This window comes from Martes martes (genome assembly GCF_963455335.1).
Source record: "Martes martes genome assembly, chromosome: 10".
Classification (NCBI taxonomy): domain Eukaryota; kingdom Metazoa; phylum Chordata; class Mammalia; order Carnivora; family Mustelidae; genus Martes; species Martes martes.
In genome coordinates, this window is record NC_137898.1 from 83,139,932 (window position 1) to 83,166,986 (window position 27,055).

The window sequence follows — 27,055 nt, forward strand, 5'->3', positions numbered from 1 at the left end:
GAATGATTGTATTTCCCAGACCAAAAAAACCTGAAGGAGTTCATGACCACTAATCCAGCCTTGCAAGAAATATTAAAGGAGACCCTCCAAGTTTAAAGAAAAGACCAAAAGTAAAAAAAAAAAAAAAAAAAAAAAAAAAATCAAGAAAAAAAAAAACAGGAGAAATATCCAGAAACAATGACAAAATGAGTGATAAAATGTCATTAAGTACATATTTATCAACAATTATTCTGAATGCAAATGACTAAATGTTCCAACAAAAGACATAGGATGTCAGAATGGATAAAAAAACAAAACCTACAAAAGATTCACTTTAGACCGATACACACCTGCATATTGAAAGTGAGAGGATGAAGAAACATTTATCATGTAAATGGGCATCAAAACAAAGCCAGAGCAGCAATTCTTATGTCATAAAAACTAGATTTTAAATCAAAGACCATAACAAGGGGTGCCTGGGTGGCTCAGTGGATTAAAGCCTCTGTCTTCAACTCAGGTCATGATCCCAGGGTCCTGGGATGGAACCCCATATCAGGCTCTCTGCTCAGCAGGGAGCCTGTTTCCCCTCTCTCTCTTCCTGCTTCTCTACCTACTTGTGATCTCTGTCAGATAAATAAATAAAATCTTAAAAAAACAAAAAAGACCATAACAAGATATGAAGGGCACTATATCATGATAAAGGTGACTATATAACAGCAAGATCAAACCATTGTAAATATATATGCCCCCAACATGGGAGAACACAAATATATAAAACAAGTAATAACAAACATAAAAGAATTCATTGATAACAATGCAACAATAGTAGGGGACTCTAATGGCCTGCTTACAGCAATGGACATATCATCTAAGCAGAAAATCATCAAGGGAAGGATGACTTTGAATGACATGCTGGACCAGATGGACTTAACAGATATAATCAGAACACAGCATCCTAAAGCAGCAGAATACACATTCTTTTCAAGTGCACATGTAACTTTCTCCAGAATAGATCACATATAGGCCACAAACAAGGCCTCATCAAGTACAAAAAGACTAAGATCTTGCCGTGCATCTTTTCTGACCACAATGTTATGAAACTCAAAGCCAACCACAAGAAAACATTGAAAAGACCACAAATACATAGAGTTAAACAACATACTACTAAAGAATGAATGGGTCAACTAGGAAATCAAAGAAGAAAATAAAAAAGAAAAACATGGAAACAAAGAAAATGAAAACACACTGTTCCAAAACAATTGGGATGCAGCAAAAGTGGTCATAAGAGGGAAGTAAAAACAATAGAGGCCTACCTTCAAGAAACAAGAAAAATCTCAAATAAACAACTTAACTATATAGCTAAAGGAGCTAGAAAAAGAACAAGATAAAAAAGCTAAAACGAGCAGGAAGGAAATATAAAAACTAGAGCAGAAATAAAGGCAGAAACTAAAAAGGACACAAGAACAGATTTATATATATATATATATATATATATATATATATATATAACTATGTAATAGTTTTCAGTATGGTTGTATACACGGCTGTGAATAAGTGATATACACACACACACTTATGTATGTGTGTATATGTATATATATACACACACACATATATACACACATATATATGTATATATATGATTTATATATATATATGGTTTATATATTGTGGTACATGTGTATATATATAAAATATATATTACATATATATTGGAATTTTAGTCCATATATAAAATAGAATATTACTGAGCCATCAAAAAGAATGAATTCTTGCTATTTGCAATGACATGGATGAAGCTAGAGAATGTTATGTTAAGTAAAATAATCAGTCAGAGAAAGACAAATATTGTATGATTTCACTCATATGTGAAATTTTAGAAACAAACAAACAAAAAGGAACATAGAGGGGGAAATGGAGAGGAAAATCAAGAAACAGACTCTTAGCTATAGAGAACTGATAGTTACCAGAGGGTACGTAGGCAGTGGGAGGGTTAAATAGGTGATGGGTAAGGAGGGCACTTGTGATGAGCACCTAGTGTTGTAAGTAAGTAAGTGATGAATCATTAAATTCTACACCTGAAACTAATATTACATTGTGTTAACTAAGTGTAATTTTAAATAGAAACTTGAGGGGAAAAAAGAAAAAAGTTTAGAAGAAAGACAATATAGTCTGGATTTTTCCATGTTACTACATTTTTAAATGGTTAAACTATAAATAAGTTAAAAAATTATCTTGTATTTAATGCAAAAATGTTTGTGACTGTGCTTGTAATGGTTCTATCGGCAGATAGAGGGTTACTTAATGAGGGTTATATCGTCTATTAATTTGAATAATAATTTGAATTTGAATAAGTTTGTAGATAACCCCCAAATATTACAATTCGAGCATGTTTAATTCTATAAGTTCAAAGTACTTAGAAAAATAAAAATTATTTAAGTTCTTAATTAGAAGTTGATAAGATACATCTCTCTGAAATTTTTAGAGGAAATAATATTTATCAAGTGCTTTTAATTTTCAGTTGTGTGGGTAAGATATTTTCATGTTAGGATATTTTTTACCATAGTCTTTTAAGATATGGCTTATAATTATCTCATCATGGGTAGGAAGCAAAGCATAGTGAAGTAAAATAATTTTCCCAAGGCTCCTGTTAAGTAGTGATAGTTTAATTTGAATGTGGGTCTTTTGTTTTCAAAGTCCTTATTTTTATAGCAATATCTTAAATATATTTTTAAGATCCACTGGTTAGTTAGTAACTTAAATAGTTTATATTAAAATAAACCATAAAATTACAATGTTTCTCATAGAATATTTCCAAAGAAATTGATTGAATATCTAGTCTTCAGAACTGATTTTTTTCTTTTACTATCATCTTTAGTAGGAATAATTTTCAGTGTGGTTCTGTAGACTGCTATGCATAAGACGTTTTCCTGGGAATATATAGTGATGCCATAAAAAAGAATTATAATAATTTGCATCTAGAAACTTTATTTTTTTGTAATTATTACATGACCAACAAAAAAATTTCTTTTTTAAAAATTGTCTATCTTACACCTTCCATCTCCATCAAGGATTGAAATGGTATACACATAATCTTTTTACTATTAAAGTAATTTAATCTTGAGTGGAAATTCTGCTCTAGAAATAGCATGATAATTTGTATATGTTTCAGTGTTATCTGTAAAGTTCAGTATTTATTGGAGATTTTGGATCTTAAAGGATTATAATTTTTAAAAATGTGATAGCATAATATTTGGAAAATATCTCAAAATTTAGGTATTTCAAAATTATAATTTATCAAGTATAATTATATGCTAAAGATAAATATGTAATTGTTTTCAATAAAACAAGTACTTATTTATCAATTATTTATTAGGTACCCATAGAGTAATGCATTAGACATTATTTTAAGCAGTGGTAAAACAAAGTGTTTATTCAAAGATGATATTCTAATGTGTTGGGGAAGGCAGATAGTATATATTAAACCCATTATATAATATGTCAGATGATCATAAGTATTACGATAGAAAAGGAACCAGAATAAAGAGAACAGAAATTGGGAGACTGGGAAGAAAGAATCTATTGATCAAGGAAGTCCTCTCTAACATTCCAGCAGAGACCTGCACAAAGTTAGGGATTTCTGTGCAAGTACCCAGGAGGGAGAGTATCCTAGCCAGAGAGAACAGTTAGGGAAAGAGTCTGGGAATATTACAATGAGCGTAGCAAACAAAAATCCATGTGTTCACAGACTTTAAATTCTGTATGTGGGAGGCACAATAGACAAGAAAAATAAATAGTAGCTTGTTGGAGAGGAAGTACCACAGAGAAAAGTTAATTAGGGAAGGAAGATAAGGAATGTATAGGGGATAATTAGGTTGCACTTTTTGGTAAGATGCCCAATTGAAGCTCTCTCTATGAATATGACACTGAAATGGAGACCTAAAGGGGGTGTAGGTAACAGCTATGATTATATCTGGGGAGTGGAGGTGAGGGATGTTCTCTTTGGAGGAAGCAGCAAATACAAAGGCCCTGAGGCAGGACAACACTTGATATATTTTGTTTGATTAAAAACAGGGAAGCCAGTATGCTCTAATGGAGGGAAGGAAGATGAATCAAAGAGGCAAAAAAATTAAGATAGTCCAGGGCTTTTGCGCCGTTTTAAGTGGTTTGACTTTTCCTCTGAGTAACATAGAAAGTCATTCAGGTCAGATGGACTAACTTCATTTTAAAAGAACCAATTCTGGCTGCTGTGCTGAGAATAGACTCAAAAAGAGCAAGGAAGAAGTAGGGAGACCAGTATCAAAACAGTGGAGGTGAGAGATGCCCTTGAAAGCTAGAAAGAAGGTTAGATCTTGCATTCTAGATATATTATGAAATTATGGATATAGTATGAAGTCATATATTATGAAAAAAGATTTGCTCATGAATTGTATTTTTGATGTGAGAGACATATTGGAATCACACATGATTTTTGCATTTTATCTTGCCTGGAAAAAATTGAATGATCACTTACTCTTTTTGGAAATATTATGACAATGGTAGGTTAGCAGATGAGAATGGGGGTTCCATTAGGATATGTTATGTTTTAATGCCTATGGACATTCAAATGGAAATAGCAAGTAAATTGTGTGTATGTGCATGTGTGTGTTGCTATTCAAGGGACTAAATTGTGTGTGTGTGCATGTGTGTGTTACTATTCAAGGGAGGTGTCCAAGAAGGAATAAATTTGATAATTTGTCAGGGTAAACATGCTTTTTAAATTTCAGACATTATATATAAAATGACCTTGAGAATGGTGTGGATTGAAAAATGAAAGGGTCCAAGGACAAAGCTGAGGCCCTGAAATGTTTCGATATTGGAAATATGAGGAGGAATAAGCTAATGGAAGTGAAGAGGAGGGCACAATGAAAGAGGACAAATTCAAATAAAAAATTCATTTTCCAAAGAAAGGTGTGGAGAATTCTATCAAATACTAATCATAGGTCAAGTAGATGAGAACTGAGGAATTGATCAATAAATTTAAACAACATGAAGGTCATTTGTTTCCTTCACAGTAGCATTTGGTCAGTGGTAAGAAGACAGCCAGATTTGAGAACTTTTGAGAGAATGGCAGTTGTTTGCAGTGTTTGTTTGTTTGTTTAATGGGGAGAGGGAGAAAAATGGTTCAGACTTGGAGGGAAATGGGGTTAAAGAGATATTTATTTTCTTTCTCTTGGTATTTTACTTTGGAGAAATGCCAATCAATATTTTGAATGCTACTGATGATGCAGAAGGGAGAGGGGGTCTTTGAATAGATCAGAGACAGTTCATTTATTGAAAAGAGAATCAGGACAGTGTAGATATAGATAAGTCAATAACTATTGTGCTAGTGTTACATGTTGACTTCCCTTGGAAACCAGCTCAGTGATTGGAATATAGTATGGATAATCGTTATTAAATAGTGCCCTTTGAATTCATCCACTGGAGGGGAGGAAGAAGGAGCAGATTTGAGAAGGAGAAGGAGCTGTGATGTAAGTTTAACAGAAACCCCAGCTGACACCAAAGAGGATCTTTAAAGCTAGAAGGACTTTTCAGGGTTGTTGAAGTTGAACCAAGGCAATCAGAATATTATATTCATTCACTGAGAAGTTGCTGGCTGTGTGTTACCCAAGGAAGTGATATAACCTTAGTTGAGCTGATTTTCTGTAGCAAAGGCAACACCTGAAGGTGCTGACAGCCAAAAACTGCCAATAGGACTCTCAACAGTTGGGATAAGTCCTTCACTGAAGGGGAATCTGGGACACACATTCCAGTTTGCCCGTAGGGGAAATATATATAAGTGATTTTTTTAATAACTTCTGTTTTCTCCAGGAAGTAGGAGGGGAAAAGTGGGTGAAAGGGCAGGAGGTTATTTTGAAAGAGACATGTGAAAGTATTGTCTAGAGGGTGGAGAGTAATGGAATCCACAAATGTGTTGGGATTAGGTAGCACAAAGGGCGTGCCTGAGGTTTATGGATGAATTTAGAGCAAAATTAGTCATCATTATTGATGTTTTTCTCCATTTTCTCCACATTCCCTTGCCAAAAGTACAATAAGTATGTAATGTAATTTAACCTATGTGGAAGTTGTGCTAGGGGAGTAAAAAGAAAGGAAAGAGGGGTAAGAAGTCATGGTTGTAGGGAAGGAAGTATTAATCTAATAAAATATTATAAAATGTAAAATAGCTAGAGAAATGTTAGGTCCAAAAACTTGAAAGACAATCAAAAGGTGTATGAGTTTTAGGAATTAATGTACTAAATGACTTGCTGGTTTTACAAAATGACACCTTTTCACTATCTCTGTGGGTCTATAATACTCAAAATCTCTATCCATGTTTTTTTATTATTATTATTATTATTATTAAATTATTTACATTCCAGTGCTCAGTCTTATAATTTCCTGAGACTGTTAATAAATTAAGACTGATCTGAGTTGGGAAAAAATTTGAACTTAGACATAAACAAATCAAAATTATTTATTTCTTAACCAGAAGGAAGGTGAATGGGGAGGGGTGTGTGAAATGGGTGAAGGGAATTAAGAACGCACTTATATTGATGAGCCCTAAGTAATGTATAGAATTTCTCAATATCTATATTGTACACCTCAAACTAATATAACACTCTATGCTAATAACACTGGAATTATTTTTTTTGAAAAATTAAAAATAATAGTAATAAAGGAAGAAGCAGTACTCAAGTGGGAAAAAAAAGAATTATTAATATAATTGCTTACCCAGAGTGTAGAAAGTTAAGTCAAATGTATAAAATCTCTGCCAAGATTCATAGACTATCATCACATTAGTCAAACAAATTTATATACAACTTCAGCATTTGAGATTATTTCATTATTTATTATTCACAGTAGAAGTAACTTTTTGTAACTTACATCAAGATATCAAAGAAAAGACCTAAGATCAAAAATATTTTATCACACTCTGGATAATTGTTCTTTTTACAAAAGCAATTACAATTTATTGCTTTACTTATAAGGTAGTTAAAATTGTCTCTTTCAAGGCAAACATAGACTGATACACTTTGGTTTTCTCTTAATCAGTGAAACCTTTGGCTGGATGATTCATATCTGATAATACGCATAGTGAAAATGACAAGCCACAGCAAGAGATTAGTCATCTGACCCATTACATATAAAAAGGAAAAATGGGAATGAAGAAAGTTTCATTGTAACTTGTCATTATCTCATAGATTTACCTCACCCCATCTCTAGCAGTACCTTAATTAAATTATTATTTTCATGTAATAAATGAGTGTATTTTTGAAATGCCTCTAATTAACTCAACTGATATTTTCAAAAGACTAATTTTAGGGGCACCTGGGTCTACCTTCAGTTATGATCCCAGCGTTCTGGGATCAAGCCTCACATGAGCTCTCTTCTCAGCCCAGAGCCCATGTGCTTTTCCCTCTTCTGCTGCTGCAGCCCCTGCTTGTGCGCTCGCTTGCTCTCTCTCTCTCTCTCTCTCTGTCAAATAAATAAATAATTTTTAAAAAGACTAATATTATTAAATAACACTTTTAAAGGGTGATATGATATCACATTCATGGATGACTTATAACAATTATTCTGAAGAATTGTAAATTACTTCATGTGGTGTAAGGTAAATATTTAAAGAAATAATTACATCAATTGAAACATTCTAAATTAAGAGTATTGGGATAACTCTAGATTAGAAACATGCTAGTTCCAAAAATGAATTTGTCATCTTGAAGGTTCAAATCCTTGGCTGTGAGTTCTGTTACTTAGCCTTAGTGAATGCCAATGTCCTCATCAATAAGTGGGGATAATAAGCCCTTGCCTTCTGTGCTTACAAATTGATCACAGGCTTATGAGTTCACTCTTAACCAAAAGAACACCACAAAACTTCACGTTTCTATGGCTTCCAGTCAAGGTATCATTCAAAAATCAAATTTTTATTTTAAAAACTATTAAGAATCCTATTTGTTGGGGCACCTGGGTGGCTCAGTGGGTTAAGCCTCTGCCTTCGGCTCGGATCATGATCTCAGGGTCCTGGAATCGAGCCCCGCATCGGGCTCTCTGCTCAGCAGGGAGCCTGCTTCCCCCTTCTCTCTCTCCTGCCTCTTTGCCTACTTGTGATCCCTCTCTCTCTGTCCAATAACTAAATAAAAAAATCTTAAAAAAAAAAAATCCTATTTGTTGTAGTGTGTTAGGGAAGATTTTACATGCAGGCAAATAGCTATGTATTGAAAAATGCTAATTTAATTCTCACTCAAAATAAATGTAAATATTATTTTTCCATTCTTCAATAATTTTTTCATCTATATGTCCTTCATATGTCAGAAAATGACTTTTTAAGAGATCCTTATGTAGATTATTTCTAAATTCCTGGAATCAACTTGGCCTAACTTCCAAATATTGAATTACTTTTGTGCTAATATATTTTATTAAACAAACACATTGATTTTGATTGCCAACTCACTAGTTATTAACTGTGAGACCTTAGCTAAGCTTTTATTTGCTCTTCACATGTTTAGTAATCCTTAAAATGGATAAATTAATATTTAATCTCCAAGATGCCTAGCATAGAGTATATATGATAGTAGACATTGTGATTATTATTTCATTTACACTTTCTTGTTATTTTAGAATGTCAAAGATAGTTTCTGAATGAGATATGGCCAATTTTTATTACAGGATTTTATATGAGACACAAAAATATGACAATGAACTGAATAATCCTAATGATAACAGAAACAAAGAAATAAAAGTGATGAAAGAAGACTTCAATATGCAATCACTTTACAAATGAGGCAAAATATAAAAAGTTAATATTAGGAACTCTTTCGGCCATTTTTATAGAAATCACAGATGTTAAAGCTATGAGGCTCCACAGAGAGAGTACCTATATTAGTTCTTCAATATTATAATCTTACATAAGAATCCGATACCCTAATGTTAGTAATTAATAAAGTTCAAGTCTCTGGCATCTAGTCTAAAGTGTTTGACCTTTTCAATTGTTTTATATTTTGTAAAAAATCAAACTCAATTTCATGAAGTTTAGAACTCTTAAACTATATTCAGAAAAACCTTTAGTGTTAGAGAACTGAGAATACCTGAAGCATTGACAGTCTAAAGCTTACTGGCACCACCTACAGGATGAATATATAACCAAGTGCAATTTGTTTTATTTTAAAGACTTATTTATTTATTTATTTATTTGAGAGAGAAAGAGAGAGAGAATGAGAGAGCAGGGGGTTGAGGGAGAAGGATAGGGAGACAGAATCCCAACCAGGCCGAGTTTGGAGCCTGATGCAGGGCTTGATCCCATGACCCTGAGAACAGGACCTGAGTCAAAATCAAGAGTCAGACTTTCAATTACCTGAGCCACCCAGGCATCCCTAACCAAGTGCAACTTAAAATAAGCACTCTGGGGACACCTGAGTGGCTCAGTTGGTTAAGCGGCTGCCTTTGGCTCAGGTCATGATCCCAGCGTCCTGGGATCGAGTCCCACATCGGGCTCCTTGCTCTGCAGGGAGCCTGCTTCTCCCTCTGCCACTCTGTCTGCCTGTGCTTGCTCTCTCTCTCTCTCTTTCTCTCTGACAAATAAATAAATAAAATCTTAAAAAAAAATAAAATAAAATAAGCACTCTGATTCCCATTCCTTTTTCCAAACACACAACTCTCATACACCAAGCATTGTGACTTAATCAGAACAGATTTAAGACTAGGAAATTAAAACCCAGGAGGCAGATTATCCTCAACACTTTATTCCTAATTATATAAGATTTATCTGGTCGAATGGTATTGGGAAAATTAGACAGTAGAAGGATGAAATGACCATTTTCTTACACTGTGCACAAAAATATGCTCAAAATGGATTAAAGACCTCAATGTGAGAAGGAATCCATCAAAATCCATCAAAACCCTGAGGTCAAACAGGCAGCAACCTGTTTGACCTCAGTGGTAACAATTTCTTGTAGACATGTTTCCAAAGGCAAGGGAAACAAAAGCCAAAATGAACTCTTAGGATTTCATCAAGATAAAAAGCCTTTACAGAGAAAAAAAATTGACAAAATCAAGACAACTGACAGAATGGGAGAAGATATTTGCAAATGCCCTATTAGATAAAGGGTTAGTATCCAAGATTTATAAACAGCTTATAAATCTCAATATCCAAAAAACAATCCAATTATCAAATGATTTCACTCATATATGAAATTTAAGAAACAAAACAGATGAACATAAGGATAGGAAGGGAAAAATAAAATAAGATGAAATCAGAGGGGGAGAAAAAGCGTAAGAGACTCTTGACCATCAGAAACAAACTGAGGGTTGCTGGAAGGGGAGGTGTGTGAGGGGAAGAGATAATTGGGTGATGGCATTAAGGAGGGCTTGTGATGTAATGAACACTGAATGTTATATGTAAGTGATTAATTACTGAACTCTACCTCTGAAACAATACACTATATGTTAATTAACTTAAATAAAATTAAAACAAATTTTATCCTGTTGCCTTGATCCTTTTCCCTCATTTCTCCCTAGTAGCTGACCAATCTATTGTACTTAACCTAAGATCATAAGATCAGTGTCCTGAACCCCTCATGTACTTTCTCTCTCCCACACCTTCAAATAATTCACCTTTATAGGAAATGGTTTTTTAAATGTTTTTATATGTATGTATGTATGTATGCAACATGCATAATATCTACCTAAGTTGTCTTAATGGGTGAAAAACCTTCCTAACTTGTTTGCAAATTTGTTCAACCCACTATAACACCCAGTGTGATCTTTATGAAGTTTTTCAGGAGAAATACTTCTATAGATCTTACTACCTGGTACATTGTTTTTCTCCTGAATTATCAGAAAATTTTTATCTTGCTATAACCATGAATAACAAGACTGGAAATATATCAATTTTTATTTTGGTTCTCTAAGTTTAAAGTAAAATTAATGGTCAACTTCTAATAATTTACAGAAATATATGACATATATTCTTAAGTGCTAATCTTAACCTAGAGGATTCATACCATACCCATTTTATCCTCACCTGGAATCTGTAAACCACTTGTTTGATCTTTTTGTATTGTATTTGTATTATATACAACTGTATATAACTGTAACTGTAAGCTGTTTCAAATACTTTGTTGGATAATGCAAGGAAGAAAGGGAAGAAGGAAGGAGGAAAGGTAAGCAGGTAGAGTAAAGAAGGAGAGAAAGGAAGGAAAAAACGTGAATTGTATGTGTGTGTGTATGTGTAGCTCATATTCAGGAGAATATCATGAAGTACTATATAGTAACTCATAAGTATGGCTGTGACAAACTGAAACTACAATAGTTTGGGATCATACGTCTATTTGGTGGCACAGATTCCTCTCAGCTGGGTCTATGGAAAGTTGGCCCAAGTAGATATGATTAGTTCATACATCTACATCCTTCCCTTGCATCTTTTCTGCAACCCTAGTATCTAACATTGTGTTCAGTGTGTGGTTTGCACTGAAGAAATATTTATTTAATAAATGGATGAAATGATTTTTCTTACATCTGTTGAATATGCTTCAAATCACACATCCTGAATCTATATTCTAGCTGTCATGTGAGGTTCTCAAACACATCATTTATTATATACCTGTTTTTCTTTGCATGGTTCACTGAGGATGAATAGGTACAATAATTCTGTAAGCTGCAGTTCTAGTTAAAGTTCCACTATCAAACTCTCCATGAGCTTCTGAAATTGGGAAAAGAGTGAGAAAAGACAAGGCGTAGAGCTCTGTGATTCTTGATCACAAATTTTCTCCTCTAATCCATTACTTGTCTATTTGTCCACGTGCTGTTTTACAAGTTCAGAAAAGGCTTATTTCAGTTCAAGACTTTAACCTGAATTTTAGAGTCCTTGTACTAAGATTTTACTTTTTACTCATTTACCCCTTACAAATCAAAAATAGAACATAACAAATGTACTTTTTATCATATGTCAATAAAATAATCAAAGCTCCATCCATAAAAGTTCTTGTTCTTTTTAATCTCCTTGATATATACAATGTATAACCTATTAAAATAAAGTAATAAGCACTCAAAGTAAGTTCTCTGGTGAATACCTTCAAAGAAAAGTAACTGATTTTTATTCACAATGAGATAAAAATAACCAGCTGTTTTTTCATTAATACTACTCTGCCCAATTGCCATCCCCACTCCAACCAATATATATATATTTGTTTTTACATAAATCTTTCTGCCAGAGACCAACCAGAATCTTGCCTAACACAGGAACCATTTTTACATTACAGGTAATAATATTCCACCTTTTTTTTTGTTTGTTTTCCCTAGGAGGAAGGACTTAAATGAGAAAAGTATACCCTCCATGAAATTTCAGTCTTCTTTTTAGTATTTCTCCGTATGTCTCATGAAAGAAAGAAATGTATTCATAATTGAAAAAAATCCATTTATCTTTGTTCCACTGGTGCTATACTTCCTAGGAAATAATGACACAGAAAATTCCATGAGGAAATGTTGAATTGTACCTGCATTGACAGCTGATATCCAATAAAGCAATTACAACTTTTTAGGTCATTGTGATCTCAAAACACAATTTGGGTCATAATTATTCTATGATTTATAATTATTCTATAATTTTCTTTCTTTTTCATGTTTAATTTCTAGGGTGTGCCTATACTTCATTTTTTCAGATATAGAAGTTAATTTAGGACTATTCTTTATTAAAATATTCTTTTTTTAAAAGATTTTTATTTATTTATTTGACAGAGTGACCACAAGTAGGCAGAGAGGCAGGCAGAGAGGGAGGGGGAAACAGGCTCCCTGCTGAGCAGATGCAGGACTCAATCCCAGGACCCTGAGATCATGACCTGAGCTGAAGGCAGAGGCTTAACCCACTGAGCCACCCAGGCATCCCTATTAAAATATTCTGTTTACTATACTAGGTTGATTGAAATGTCATAATAAGGATAACGTAAACTTGTGGTAAATGTATTGGAAGATACATATATATTTTTCAAAAACCATTTAAGAAACTCAGTTATAATACATTGATGTCTAAATAGCCTTTCAGAGTTTATAAATTCAGTGACAATGAAAAAAGGAAAGTAAAACTATATAATCCCTAAAGAGACATTACAGCTTTACTGTGTGGTTCCTGTGTCTTAAGTGTAGAGTCAAAGGAAGGCAAATTAGATATCTTGCCATGCTTGTTTTCTCAATTCAGATCTTTTATGGAAAAAGACAGCTTCTATCCCTAAGAATCAATACATAGGAATTTAATACCGTGAGTCATACATATTTGAAAATGAGTAAACTTGATTTTCAACAGAAGTTACTGTGTGTTTTCAAACGACTGTTAAAAAGAAAAGAAAAAAAAAAAAAAAAGAACTAGGACAATTCTTTCTAATCTATCCAGTTCGTGAAAAGCTTAACTATCGACAATGAAGCACAGAATTTTTTAAATTTTATTTATTTATTCATGAGAGACAGAGAGAGGGAGAGAGGCAGAAGCAGAGGGAGAAGCAGGCTGCTTCTGCAGGGAGACTTTTACGGGACTTGATCCCAGGACTCTGGGATCAGGACCTGAGTTGAAGGTAGAGCTTAACCAACTGAGTCAATTAGGCATCCTGAAGCATAGAATTATGTGTAAAATTCTAAAGACTTTCATCAATAATGAATATTTCCCTAATTATTTGGCATTACGCCTTCACTGTTTAGTATTTCTTCATGATTTTGAATGTATTTTAAAAGGTTTGATTGTACATTTAGTAAATCACTAAATTGTGGCAGATATCTCAAAAAAAGCATAGGATCCTTCTTAGGATATTAAAGTTAGTGATTTCTCTTTCATATAATTTCAGTATACTTTCTCTACTGCTTACCACTCTCATCATTTGTCCGATTAACAAACATTAAATTTGAAAGTCTACATTGTATTACTGTGAAACATACTATTTTAATGTGGAGTAATAAGAAGTTTCAAAAAAAAAAAAAAAACTCTTTTACAATTGGTGAATAATGGAGGAAAACACAGAACATTTTCAAGAAGTATTTTTCACCATGGAAACACAATTTTATAGACAAAATTCTGGGACAATGTTTATTTATAAAAAATATTGAAATCTGGGCTCCTGGGTGACTCAGTAGGTTAAGCCGCTGCCTTGGCTTAGGTCATGATCTCAGGTTCCTGGTATCGAGTCCCGCATCGGGCTCTCTGCTCAGCAGGGAGCCTGCTTCCCTCTCTCTCTCTCTCTGCCTGCCTCTCTGTCTACTGTGATCTCTCTCTGTCAAATAAATAAATAAAATATTTTAAAAATATATTGAAATCCTACTATTCCTAGGAAACTATTCTAAAAATCATATCTTTGATTAACTTAGCCCAAGAAGGGGGAAAGGGCCATATATACTGAGCTATGACTAGATTAATAAAAATAATAGAAATACAAACATCCTTCATTTTTTAGGTCACTTTATTTTTCAAAAAGTATTTTCAAATTTTGCAAATGCAACATAATTTAAGAGAAGGGAGTTGATTGCCAATCGATGCTATAATTCTTCATGCATATAGTTGGGTATTTTGATAACTATGCTATTCCCAGAGTAATGAAAATGAATAAGTATAATTAATTTGTATGAGCCATTCCAGGTTTCTATAAAATGAAAATAACATGACTTTCTCACTCACATTTATAGAAAAAGAATACTTTATATCCTCATCATATTTGCTAGAGCACACAAGTCTCTCTAATTTGGAAAATTCACGCTTGGTTTTACACACCATTCCTAGCATGACATAATGAGGCACCAGGTTGGATACCAGACACCCTTAACCACTTCTATTTCTCTTCTCACTATGCATGATTTGGTCTTATTAGTAGTAGAAAAATCAATATGTAGGAAATATTACAAATAAATAAAAGGACTATCTAATGTGTTATGAATGTACTGTCTATTTTCTTCCTATACTGGCAACTTGTGTGCACTATAAATAGAAAAAAAGAGTGTGTAATACATATAATCTGAAAATTGTGGTATTAAAGGTGTATGATATAGACTTATTTTTAAGGCTCTGATATCACTGCCTAACAAACAAAAATAAACTTTGCATAATGAGAGAAAAGTCGGTACAAGTTATAAAAGTAGACATTGTTTAAGATTTTTTATTTTTTTTTTATTTTGCCTTTCATCTAAATGCTGTGTTATATTGACAGATCTGGGAAATTTTAGTGGCCGGACAAGAAGTGCAGTCTCTGTGAGGGAAGGCCAGGGGGTTGTCCTGATGTGCTCTCCTCCGCCTCATTCACCAGGTACAGTAGGATCCCATTCTATATTGCTGCTGATCTCGTTTACTATATGCTCATTTAGACAGGGTATTTAGTAAGAAACACTCCAGGTGAAATGTGCAATTTTTAAAAAAATGTATCAGAGTACCAGCTGAGTAATTAAAGATCATATATTCTAACTACCACTGGATAGAAGACTGCACTCCTATGATAAAATTGTTTTATTGCCATTCTAACTGTTGATTGTTATGGTTATGTCTCTGCCTGGCACCAGTGAGGAATACATCGCCTGGAGCACAAGGAATGTGATAAGCTGAGAGAGTAAAAATTTTTCAAAATTATTTGGAGTGTCAGAGTTGAGGTAATAACAATGTGCATCTTGTTTCAGAAGATAAGCTTGCAACAGGGTTGTTTATAGTGTTGTTTGTCACACTGGAAAAAAAACTGCTAAAAAATTTTTTTTTTTGAGTTTCAAACAAAACTATAATTTACGTATTACTTTTTGGTCACTCGAGCTCTTATTTGTAAAAGTCCTATGAAAAGGTTAAGTACTTCATGGGGTTTGAAGAAACAGAATAGTAAACTGTGCCCAGATTAATTATATTCCCTTTGCCAACCCAGCTAATTATACTTTTTTTTAAGTTCTTTAATTTGAGATGAGTACCTCTTTGTATATCAGTATAGTTTTCCTATAATACAATTTAAAGGTAGCCAATATCAATTAGGGAGAGAGAATCAAATGTCTGTCTGAGAAATAACAAAGACCTTACCGCTAACAGGAAACTGAATTCAGGGTCCTGGCAATTCAGTCAATTTTTCTTCTTTGTTAGTGTGAAAATCATACTTGTTTCTAGGTTGTAATTATCAGTGTAGCAAAGGGGACCAACTTTGTTCTACCATAGATAAATCTTATCATAAATTATGATAGGACCTCAATCAATTTTCTTAAAATTTCTCATCTTTATCTGACCCCTTCCTAATGTTTTTTAATTGAAGGAAAAGTAAGTTATATTTCAATATGAAAATATTTTTTAAAAACCATTTTGTTTTAAAGTCAAATACTAATTACTTTCAGGAATCAATTTTTGAGTTTTCCCCAGTTAATTCTTATATATCAATTCAGTCCACTCTTCTGTGAGTAGTTTGGAGACTTTTACAGTAAACATATTTAGTCTTACCTGCTTGTGATTCTAGATTTAGATACTTTCAAGGAAGCATGTATTGTAACTTTTTTCCTATGGATAAGACAGAAAATTTTAGTAGGTTTAAGTGAATCGTGTAGCATCAGTATATGCTATGTCTAATGTTGGGTTATTAGATTCCGTTTAAGGATCAGTATTAGATAAGTAATAGTTAAAGATAAAAGAGAGGAAGGAAGAGGAGGAGGACAAAGGAACCTGCTCTATGAAGAATGAAAGTGTTCACCATTCGACTTATAGGAGTTAACACAAAAGCAATATTTTTGAAACATAGTCTATATCACAAGACTGTTAGAACATGTACAGAAAAGGGAAATATGAGACAATGATACAGGAAGTAAAACAAGATTACACAAAGACAAGTTATCCAATTGCCAAAGAAAACTACAGAGATTTCTACTGAGGAAAAATAGCAATAATGAATTGCATGCCTGATAAGCAAGAGGTAAGAATATGTATTAATAATTATACACTTGGGGCACCTGGCTGGCTCAGTTGGTGGAGTATGTGACTCTTGATCTCGGTATTTTGAGTTTAAGCCCCACATTGGTTGTAGAGATTATTTAGGAAATATATTTAAAAGAAATTTTTAAAATTTAAAAAGAAATATTAGACTGATAGTATAATATGGTAGGAGAGGTTGTATTCTAATAGGTATTTATTTTGGGGTTTTATGTCAACTGATACACTCAAACATCAGTGTTAACATCACAGAGTTTTAGGGGATACATGCATGGTCAAAACAACAGGAGTAACTCAGCATCCAGACAAATGTCTAACACTTACCAGATGAGTAGTTTTCTCCTGATCAGCCAAATCCTATCTTTAAGGTTCTTTATTGAATATCCCTTTTATATTCTTGCTCCAACTGAAACTTGCAAATACCCTGAAGATTTGGCTTCCCCACTGCCCTTTAAAGTCATGGCTATTTATTCTCCCAATTTGTATGTACCGTTCAGAGTAAGATTAGAACAGATATCCTTTCTCCTTATTACCCATTCTCCCTTCTTCCTCCTTACAAACCCTCAGTTTTTAAATGTCAAGGCATTAGACTCTACACTTTCTTGTTGCAGTCATTTACACTTTCCAAGTTCATTATCTTCATTTCCTGAGATTTTGCCACCTGGGTCACTGTCAATTTCTTCAATACTTATCCAGTTTTAATATCTGATAATTTCAATAGAGGTCTTACAATATCCCGTCCTCTTCATTCCTTTTATTTCTCCATTGGGATGCTCTTATTTTACAATCAACCAGGGCCACTTAATCTGTTATTATCAACATGTACAATCTCTCAATTACCACACTTTTATTCTCTGATTAGCATTTACTATCTCATTCCTTCCAGTACCCTGATTCCAGGAATTCTTTAATGTCATTGAAATCTGAAAATCATTGATCCTAGCCCCTTCTCACTCTACTTCCCCTCCTTTGATTCTCACGTTTTTCTTTCAATGATTATCATTTTCTTGCATAGAGTTTCAATTTTCTCATCCTTTTATGCTTCATCACACTGACTCAAAAGTTGACAAAACTTTAATCCAAATGTAGATCCAACTTTCAGCCTACTTCATGCCCAAACCTATTCAATTTAATATAACTGTAAAAGAAAAGAGCCAGAGAGAGTTATGCAGACTGATCTAAGTCTAAAAACCAAACTATGAATTTCAAGGGCACTTTAATGCTGATCAAAAAAAAAAATTAAAGATTTTATTTATTTATGATAGAGAGATAGCGAGAGAGGGAACACAAGCATGGGGTGGGGGTGCTGGAGAGGGAGAAACAGGGTCCCTGCTGAGCAGAGAGCAGGACATGGGGCTTGATCCCAGGATGCTGGGATCATGACCTGAGCTGAAGGCAGACACTTAATGACTGAGCCACCCAGGTGCCTAATCAGAAATTTAAAAAAAAAAAAAGTAAGTTTAGTTTCCTTACTGTAATTCTGTCAAATCTTTGGTATGTCTCCCTTCCTTCAGTCCTTCTGCCATCCCTACTCTCAGCTGATAACCATGCATCCTACTTCACTGGGGAAAGGAAGGCAATTAAGAGATAATATCTACAGCCTTCACCACCAAATGAAATACTCATTAGCATCTGTACTGATAGATTCTAAATACCCCCCCCTTTTTTAAGAAAGAGAGAGAGTACATGCTGGTGACTAAGGAGAGGCAGAGGGAAAGAGAGAATCTTAAGCAGACTCTGCACCTGACTTGGGCAGGGAGGACTACCTCTCACAACCCAGAGATTATGACCTGAGCTAAAATCAGGAACTGAATGCTTAACCAACTGAGCTGCCCAAACACCCCTTCCCTTTTTTAGTACAGATGCATTGTTGTGCTTTTACAGCCAATCCCTTAACTTGTGCGCTGTAGTTCATCCTTTTTCTGTCTACTCTAAGAAATCTCTTTAGTGAAGATGATCTACATCTTCACCATGGATTGATTGTTTAGTCTCTTCTTGATCATTCCCAACAGCATCAACTGTACTGTCTCTTCCTTCACCTGAAAACAAAACAAAGCAAAGCTCTTTACTGATGTCATCTCTCACCTACTACCTCATTTTTCTGCTCCTTTTCACTGCAAAACTCTTCAAAACCTTTGTCTACCATACTTCATCTAATTCCACTCCTTTGATTCTGCCTCTCTTTCTCACTGTCTGTCCCTTTTTCTCTTTCTGTCTCTCTCTTTTTAAAAGTAGATTTATTAAAGTACAATTAACATCCCAGGAAACTCACTCATTTTAAGTATAGTTCACTGAATTTTAGTAAATTTATACAGTTGTGCTACCATTATCAAAATCTAGTGTTATAACACTTCCATCATTTCACAAAGGTATTCCCACCCAATTTCCCCATTGATCTACTTTTTTTAGAAAGTTCATTTTCACTGAATCAAATCATATAAGTTCAGTCTGTGTGTATATATATATGTGGTGAGAGAGAGAGTGGGTGTATGTGTGGTTTCTTATACTTAGCCTAATGTTTCTAAGTTTCATTCATATTAAGACAAGTATCAGTAGTTTGTTAGTTTATATTGTTGAATAGCATTCCATTGTACAGATACACCCCATTCTGCTTATCCATTACTCAGTTGATGGGCATTTGGATTATTTTCAGTCTTCAAGTTGTTGGTCAGTTCATCCTCCATAAAATTCTTTTCTTGCTTAGCTTTTAAATACTGACATCTCCAAAACATATATCTCCAATTAGAACTCTGGATTGTATATTCATTTACCTATTCAACATTTCCAATCAGAATACCTAATAGGCATATCAACCTAACCATGTCTAAAACTGCACTTCTGGTTATAACTTCCCTAAATCTGCTCCACCTACAGTCTTTTCCAACTCAGTCAAAGGCAATTCCATCTCTTACTATCCATCAGACCTTAGAGTCGTTTATAACTTCTCACTTCCTGACACCCCACATATAAACCATCAGCAATTTTATTGGTCCTACTCAAAGCTTTATCTAAAATCTGACCATTTCTCTCTTCTTCTTACTGTAGCTTTCCAGAATGAACCACCATCATCTCCTACCTGGATTATTCACAATAGTTTCTTAATCTCCCTTTTAAAATTTTATGTTTTTTTTTAACCTATTCTTAACATAATAACCAGAGTCATTCTTTAAAATGAAGTTGTTGTCATATTACCTCCTCTCTGTGCAAGACACTCCAAAAATTCCCCATCTACTGACTGAATTGAGTTACCACAAAATTCATATGTTGTGTGATGGTATTCTGAGACCAGCCTTTGGAGGGTAATTAAGTTTATATAAGGTCATGAGGGTACGGCCCTCAGTATAGGATTAGTGTCCTTATGAGCAGAGACACTAGAGAACTTGCTCTCTCTCTTCCTCATATAAGATTATAGTACAAAGGCAGTGTGTACAAGTCAGAAAGAGAAGTCTCACCAAAACCAAATACTCTGGCACCCTGAACTCACAGTTCTAGCCTCCAGTACTGTGGGAAAATAAATTTCTGTTCAAGTCACCCAGTCTATGGTATTTTGTTATGACCCTCTAAGCTAACTATTACACTGTCTCATTCTGAATCAAAGCCAAAGTTCTCATAGTGGCTTGAAGAGCCCTCACCATGTAGTAAGAGATCTTTTCTTATCACTGACTTTTTTTTCTCATAATGGTGTTGTGAATGAACATAATTATAAAATATATAAATAAATATGATTCTCATTATTAATAGAGAAGAATAAAATGTGATATCTTGTATTTTTGCCAAAGGAACAAACTGAAAGCTAAAGGATTGGAATTATTAATTGAAAGCACAATCATACTGAGAAATAGTGATTTAATTCTAGTCCCTTGCTTGGTCAATTAAAAGAACTCTGAAAATGTCTCAGGAAAGTCAAGTAAAAAAGTTATTGCTAAAGAGGCATGGTTAAGTGTAGAAAGAAAAAGCCAGGGCTTAATCAATGAAAGAAGCTTAGAGTTTGAGTATGTAAACTGATACCTATTATGATCTCAACAACAGCCTTCTTTTTGGTGGAATAAGGTCATATATTGTGAAATGAGTATATAACCTGATACATAAAATCTCAGACCCAAATTTCTGTCTCATCCAAATAGTCATGTAGACCATTTTTATCATACCTACTTAACTGATACTTAATTACAGTTTGTTCCTCACTTTTTTTTTACTTTCATTTCAAATCATAATTACCTTAATACTTTATTTTATCATAGTTTATTTTTTATTTCAAGTTTTTATTTAAATTCCAGTCAGTTAACATATAGTGTAATATTCATTGCAGGAGTAGAATTTAGTGATTCATCACTTACATAAAACACCCAGGGCTCACCACAACATATGCCCTCCTTAATCTCCATCACCCATTTAGCCCATCCCTTACCTCCCCTCCAGCAAACCTCAACTCTATAGTTAAGACTGTATTTCCTGGTTTGTCTGTTTTTTTTCCTATGTTCATCTATTTCATTTTTAGATTCCACATATGAGTGAAATCTTTCTCTGACTGGATTATTTCACATTCTAGTTCCAACCATGTCATTGCAAATGGCCAGGGTTCATTCTCTTTTATGGCTGAGTAGTATCCCATTATATTCCACTCCAATATATACAATGATTTTTTTTATTTATTTAAAATCAATTAATGAACATATAGAGGGAATTATTAGCTTCAGAGGTAGAGTTTAGTGATTCATTGGTTGCATGTAACACCCAATGCTCATTACATCACGTGCCCTCTTAATGCCCATCACCCAATTATACCTTTCCCCCCACCCACCTCCCCTCCAGCAACACTCAGTTTCTTTCTTATAGTTAAGAGTCTCTTGTGATTTGTCTCCCTTTCTGATTTTGTCTTATTTTTTTCCTTCCTTACCCCTATGTTCATCTGCTTCGTTTCTTAAATTTCATATATGACTGAAATCATTTGATAATTGTCTTTCTCTGAAAGACTTATTTCACTTAACATAACACACTCTAGTTCCATTCACCTCATTGCAAATGGCAAGATTTCTTTTTTGATGGCGGAGTAGTAGTCCATTGTGTATGTACACCACATCTTTATCCATTCTTCTGTTGATAAACATCTGGGCTCTTTCCATAAGTTTAGCTATTATGGATATTGCTGCTATAATTGGGGTTAATGTGCACCTTTGAATCACTATGTTTGTATCCTTTGGATAAATACCTAGTAGTACAATTTCTGGGTCAAAGGATAGATCTATTTTTATCTTTTTGAGGAACCTACATACTGTTTTCCAGACTAGCTGTACCAGTTTGTGTTCTCACAAACAATGTAAGAAGGTTCTCCTTTCCCCCCATCTTTGCCAACATTTGTTGTTTCTTGACTTGTTAATTTTAGCCATTCTGGCTATTGTGAGGTAGTATCTCATTGTGGTTTTAATTTGCATTTTCCTGATGCCAAGTGATGCTGAGCACTTTTTCATGTGTCTGTCAGACATTTGTATGTTTTCTTAGGAAAAAAACCTCTTTCATGTCTTCTATTTTATAACAAGGTTATTTGTTTTTTGAATGTTGAGTTTTATAAGTTCTTTATATATTTTAGATACTAACCCTTTATCATGTTTGTCATTTGGAAATATCTTCCCCCATTTCAGAGGTTGCCTTTTAGTTTTGTTGATTGTTTGCTTCACTGTTCAGAAGGTTTTATCTTGATGAAGTACCAAATATATATTTTTGCATTTGTTTCTCTGCCTCAGGAGACACATCTAGTAAGATGATGCTAAGGCTAATGTCAAAGAGGTTACTGCTTGTGTTTTCCCCTAGAATTTTAATGGTTTCCTCTCTCACTTTTAGGTATTTAATCCATTTTGAATTTATTTTTGTATATAGTGTAAAAATGTGGTCTAATTTCATTCTTTTTCATGTTGCTGTCCAGTTTTGCCAATACCATTTGTAAAAAAGACTGTCTTTTAACCATTGGATATACTTTCCTGCTTTGTTGAATATTAATTGGCCATATAGTTGTGGGTCCACTTCTGGGTTTCCTGTTATGGTCTATTGACATATGCATCTGTTATTGTGCCAGTAACATATTGTCTTGATCACTACAGCTTTGTAATAGAATTTGAAGTCTGGAATTGTGATGCCTCCAGGTTTGCTCTTTTTTTTCAAGGTTGCTTTGGCTATTTGGGTCTTTTGTGATTCCATATAAATTTTAGGATTATTTGTTCTAGCTCTGTGGAAAATGCTGGTGATATTTAGGTAAGGATTGCATTAAATGTGTAGATTACTTTGGGTAGTATAGATGTTTTAACAGTGTTGGTTCTTCCAATCTAAGAGTATGGGATGTTTTCCATTTCTTGGTGTTTTGATCAATTTCCTTAGTTTTCAGAGTACAGATCTTTTATCTCCTTGGTTAGGTTTATTCCTAAGCATTTTATGGTTTTTGGTACAGTTGTAAATGGATTGATTCCTTGATTTCTCTTTCTACTGATTCATTATTGGTGCATAGAAATGCAACAGATTTCTGTACATTGAGTTTGTATCCTGCTACTTTACTGAATCTGTGTATCAGTTCTAGCAGTTTTTTGGTTGGAATCTTTGGAGATTTCCACATAGAGTATCATGCCATCTGAAAATAATGAAAGTTTGACTTCTTCCTTGCCAATATGGATATCTTTTATTTTATTTTTGTTGTTGTTGTTGTTGTTGTTGCCTGATTGCTGAGGCTAGTACTTCCAGTACCATGTTAAATAACAATTTAAGGAAGAAGACTTGTTCTTGTTCCCAACTTGTTTCCTAACTTTAAAGGAAAAGTTCTCATTTATTCCTCCTTCAAGGTTATTTTAGCTGTGGGTTTTTCATAAATGGCCTCTATGCTGTTGAAATATGTTCTCTCTATCCAGGCTTTGTGGAGGGCTTTTATCAAATGGATGCTGTATTTTGTCAAATGATTTTTCTGCATCTATTGAGAGGTCATATGGTATTTATGCTTTCTTTAATTAATGTGGTGTGTCACATTGATTGAGTTGCAAATATTGAACCACCCTTGAAACCCAGGAATAAATCCCTGGTGAATGATTCTTTTAATGTACAGTTTCTTGACCCTGGTGAATGATTCTTTTAATGTACGGTTAGATTCGATTTGCTAGTATTTTACTGAGAAGTTTTGCATCCATGTTCATTAGGGACATTGGCATGCAACTCTCTTTTTTTTTAGTGTGTCTTCGTCTGGTTTTGAAATCAAGGTTATGCTGGCCTCATATAATGAGTTTGGAAGTTTACCTTCCATTTCTATTTTTTTGAACTGTTTGAGAAGAATAGGTATTAACTCTTCTCTAAATGTTAGGTAGAATTCCCCTGTGAAGCCATTTGACCCTGGAGTTTTGTTTATTGGGAGAATTTTGTATTATTGATTCAATTTCTCTGCTGGTTATCAATCTTTTCAAGTTCTCTCTTTCTTCCTGTTTCAGTTTTGCTAGTTTATATGTTTCCAGGAAAATATTCATTTCTTCCAGGTTGTCCAATTTGGTGGCATATAATTTTTCATAATATTCTCTTTTAATCGTTGTATTTCTGTGGTGATTTCTCCTTTTTCATTTGTGGTTTTATTTGGATCCTTTCTCTTTTCTTTTTGATAATTCTCTCTAGTGGGTTACCAATTAATTCTTTCAAAGAACCAGCTCCTGGTTTCATTGATTTATTGTTTTTGTTTGTTTGTTTGTTTGTTTGTTTTTCTGTTCCTATATAATTTATTTCTGCTCTAATCTTTTTATTTTCCTTCTTTTGCTGGCTTTAGGCTTTATTTTTTGTTCTCTTTCTTGTTCCTTTAGGTGTAAGATTAGGTTGCACATTTGAGATTTGTATTGCTTCCTGAAGTAGCACTGTATTGTTTATATACCTTCCTCTTATGACTGCTTTTGCTGTATCCCAATGGTTTGGGACCAATGTGTTTTCATTCTCTTTTGTTTCCATATATTTACACATAGACAGTTAATCAACTGAGCCACCCAGACACCCCTGCCATTGTAATACTTGTTAAGTCATTATTTCAGAAGTTTTCTCTGTTCCTTTCTAGTCTTTTCACTTTTGGTTTTCTATCCCAAAGAGTCCCCTTTGATACTTCTTGCAGGGCTGGTTTAATGGTCACAAACTCCTTTAGTTTTTGTTTATCTTGGACATTCTTTATCTTTCTTTCTATTCTGAATGATGGCCTTGCTGGATAGAGTAGTCTTGGCTGCAGATGTTTCCCATTCAGCACTCTGAATATATCATGCCACACTCTTCTGACCTGCCAAGTTTCTGTGGAGAGAACTACAGCTAGCTTTATGAGTCTTCTCTTGTAAGTTAGGGACTTCTTTTCTCTTGTTGCTTTTAGGATTTTTTTCTTTATCTCTATGTTTTGCAAATTTGACTATACTAAGTCTTTGTGTTGATCTGCTTTTGTTGATTTTAATGGGAGTTCTCTGTGCCTTCTGGATCTGAATGTCTGTATCTTTCCTCAGACTAGGGAAGTTTGGGCTATAATTTTCTCCAGTAAAGCTTCTTCCCCTTTTTCTCAGAGTCTCTGGGACTCATATGACATGAATTTTAGTGTACTTTATGTAGTCGCTGAGTATCCTAAGTCTACATTTGTGATCCATTATGTTTCTTTCCCTCTCCTTTCAGCTTAATTTTTTCCCATAATTTTATATTCTATATCACGTATTCATTTCTCTGTCTTTTCCATCCTTATAGTCATTACATCTAGTCAATTTCATATCTTGGTTATAACATGTTTTATTTTAGCCTGACTAGTTCTTAGATTTGTTTGTTTGTTTGTTTTTATCTCTGTGGTAAGGGACTCCCTGGTGTCTTCTATACTTTTCTCAATACCAGCTAGTATCCTTATGATTATTGCTTTAAATTCTGGAGCAAGCATATTACATATATTTGTTTTGATTAGAACCCTAACTATGACCTTTACTTATTCTTTCTTTTGGGGTGAAGTCCTCCATCTTGGCATTTTGTCTAGGTCTGTCTCTCCTGTGTGTTAGGAAAACTTGTTGTATTTCATGCTCTTGAGAGTAATGGCTTTATGAAGTAGAGTTCATATATTGTTCCGGGTCTGGAGCTTCAAGAAGTTTCTCTGGAGTATGCTGTGTGTACTCTGCTGTTGTGTTTTGTCTGCTCTTTCTCTTAGGTCAGTCTTCTGCACAGTTTCTCTTTACCTGCAGTGGGGAGTGTTTGGACCTTGGCCAGAGTGTGGTGAGTTTTAACCAGATGTGCTCTGGTCTGCTTGTTGAAAGAGACCCACTACTCTTTCCACTAGAACTGAAACTTTGCAGAACTCTATGCGGTAGATATGATGCATGTGGTGGGAGTTTCTGTTGGTCTTCTGGGGGAGAGGCCTGCTGCTCTGATTCTTAGGCACACCTGCCCCAGAAAAGCAGCACCTGCAGAGCGCAAAGGGTACAGGTCTTGTTGTAGGGGGTTTAGGCCATCAGTGTTGACACTGTACTGCTCACGGAAGCCAGTTTATGGTGAGGGACAGGGGAGAAAATTTGTGCCAACCCCCTCCCTTATCTCAGAGAGAAGAGTTTGTACCCACCACTGTCCAGGAAACCTCCAAGAAAAGTGAACAATCTGTGCGTCCCAGGCTTCCCTCAGATATTTGCCTTTACCATGACTTTATCTGGGCTCTCTGACCACCTGGCAGTGCAGTGCACCTGTGTTCTATCCCAGGCATGTTGGCTATTTTAAAACCCAAATGTTAGGGACCTGACGTGGTAGAGACCCATGCTGGTCCTCTGGAGGAGTATCTTGCCATGCCGGGACAGACACAGTTTGTCCCAGAAGCGCAGTCACACCAAGGCACAAAGGGGTGGATTTTGGACTATCACTGAGCAAAAAGCCAGTGTCCACTTTAGCTGCCCTTATCAGGTGTCTCTGCACCCATACTGAGGGGCAGGAAATGGTAATGGTTCCTGCCAGCTCTTTTGTCCCTGGAAAGGCAATGCTGCCTCTACCAGATGCACTCAAAGAAGGGGGAACTATTTCTCCCAGTGCATCCTAGGGGATCCCCAGATCATGCCATCAACTACTAAGCTACCTTCCCTCCTTCTCCACAGGAACACTGCAGCACCCACCTGCTCCATACAAGCCACAACTCAGACTTCTAAAATT

The 27,055-nt window shown here is 34.5% G+C and overlaps 1 protein-coding gene across 3 annotated transcripts in view; it reads left to right on the top strand.

Annotated features, from left to right (window-relative positions):
• CNTN5 (contactin 5) overlaps positions 1-27,055 on the top strand; it is a gene marked incomplete at both ends in the record, with an annotated part of 773,509 nt that overhangs the window by 320,198 nt on the left and 426,256 nt on the right. For 2 of the 3 annotated variants that reach the window (XM_080816834.1, XM_080816835.1), the window contains one exon: positions 15,174-15,269. The exons of the other annotated variant lie outside the window; for it this stretch is intronic. In XM_080816834.1, coding sequence (XP_080672960.1) covers positions 15,174-15,269 — 96 coding nt within the window. The remainder of the gene's footprint in view (positions 1-15,173; positions 15,270-27,055) is intronic. 3 annotated transcript variants of the gene reach the window in all.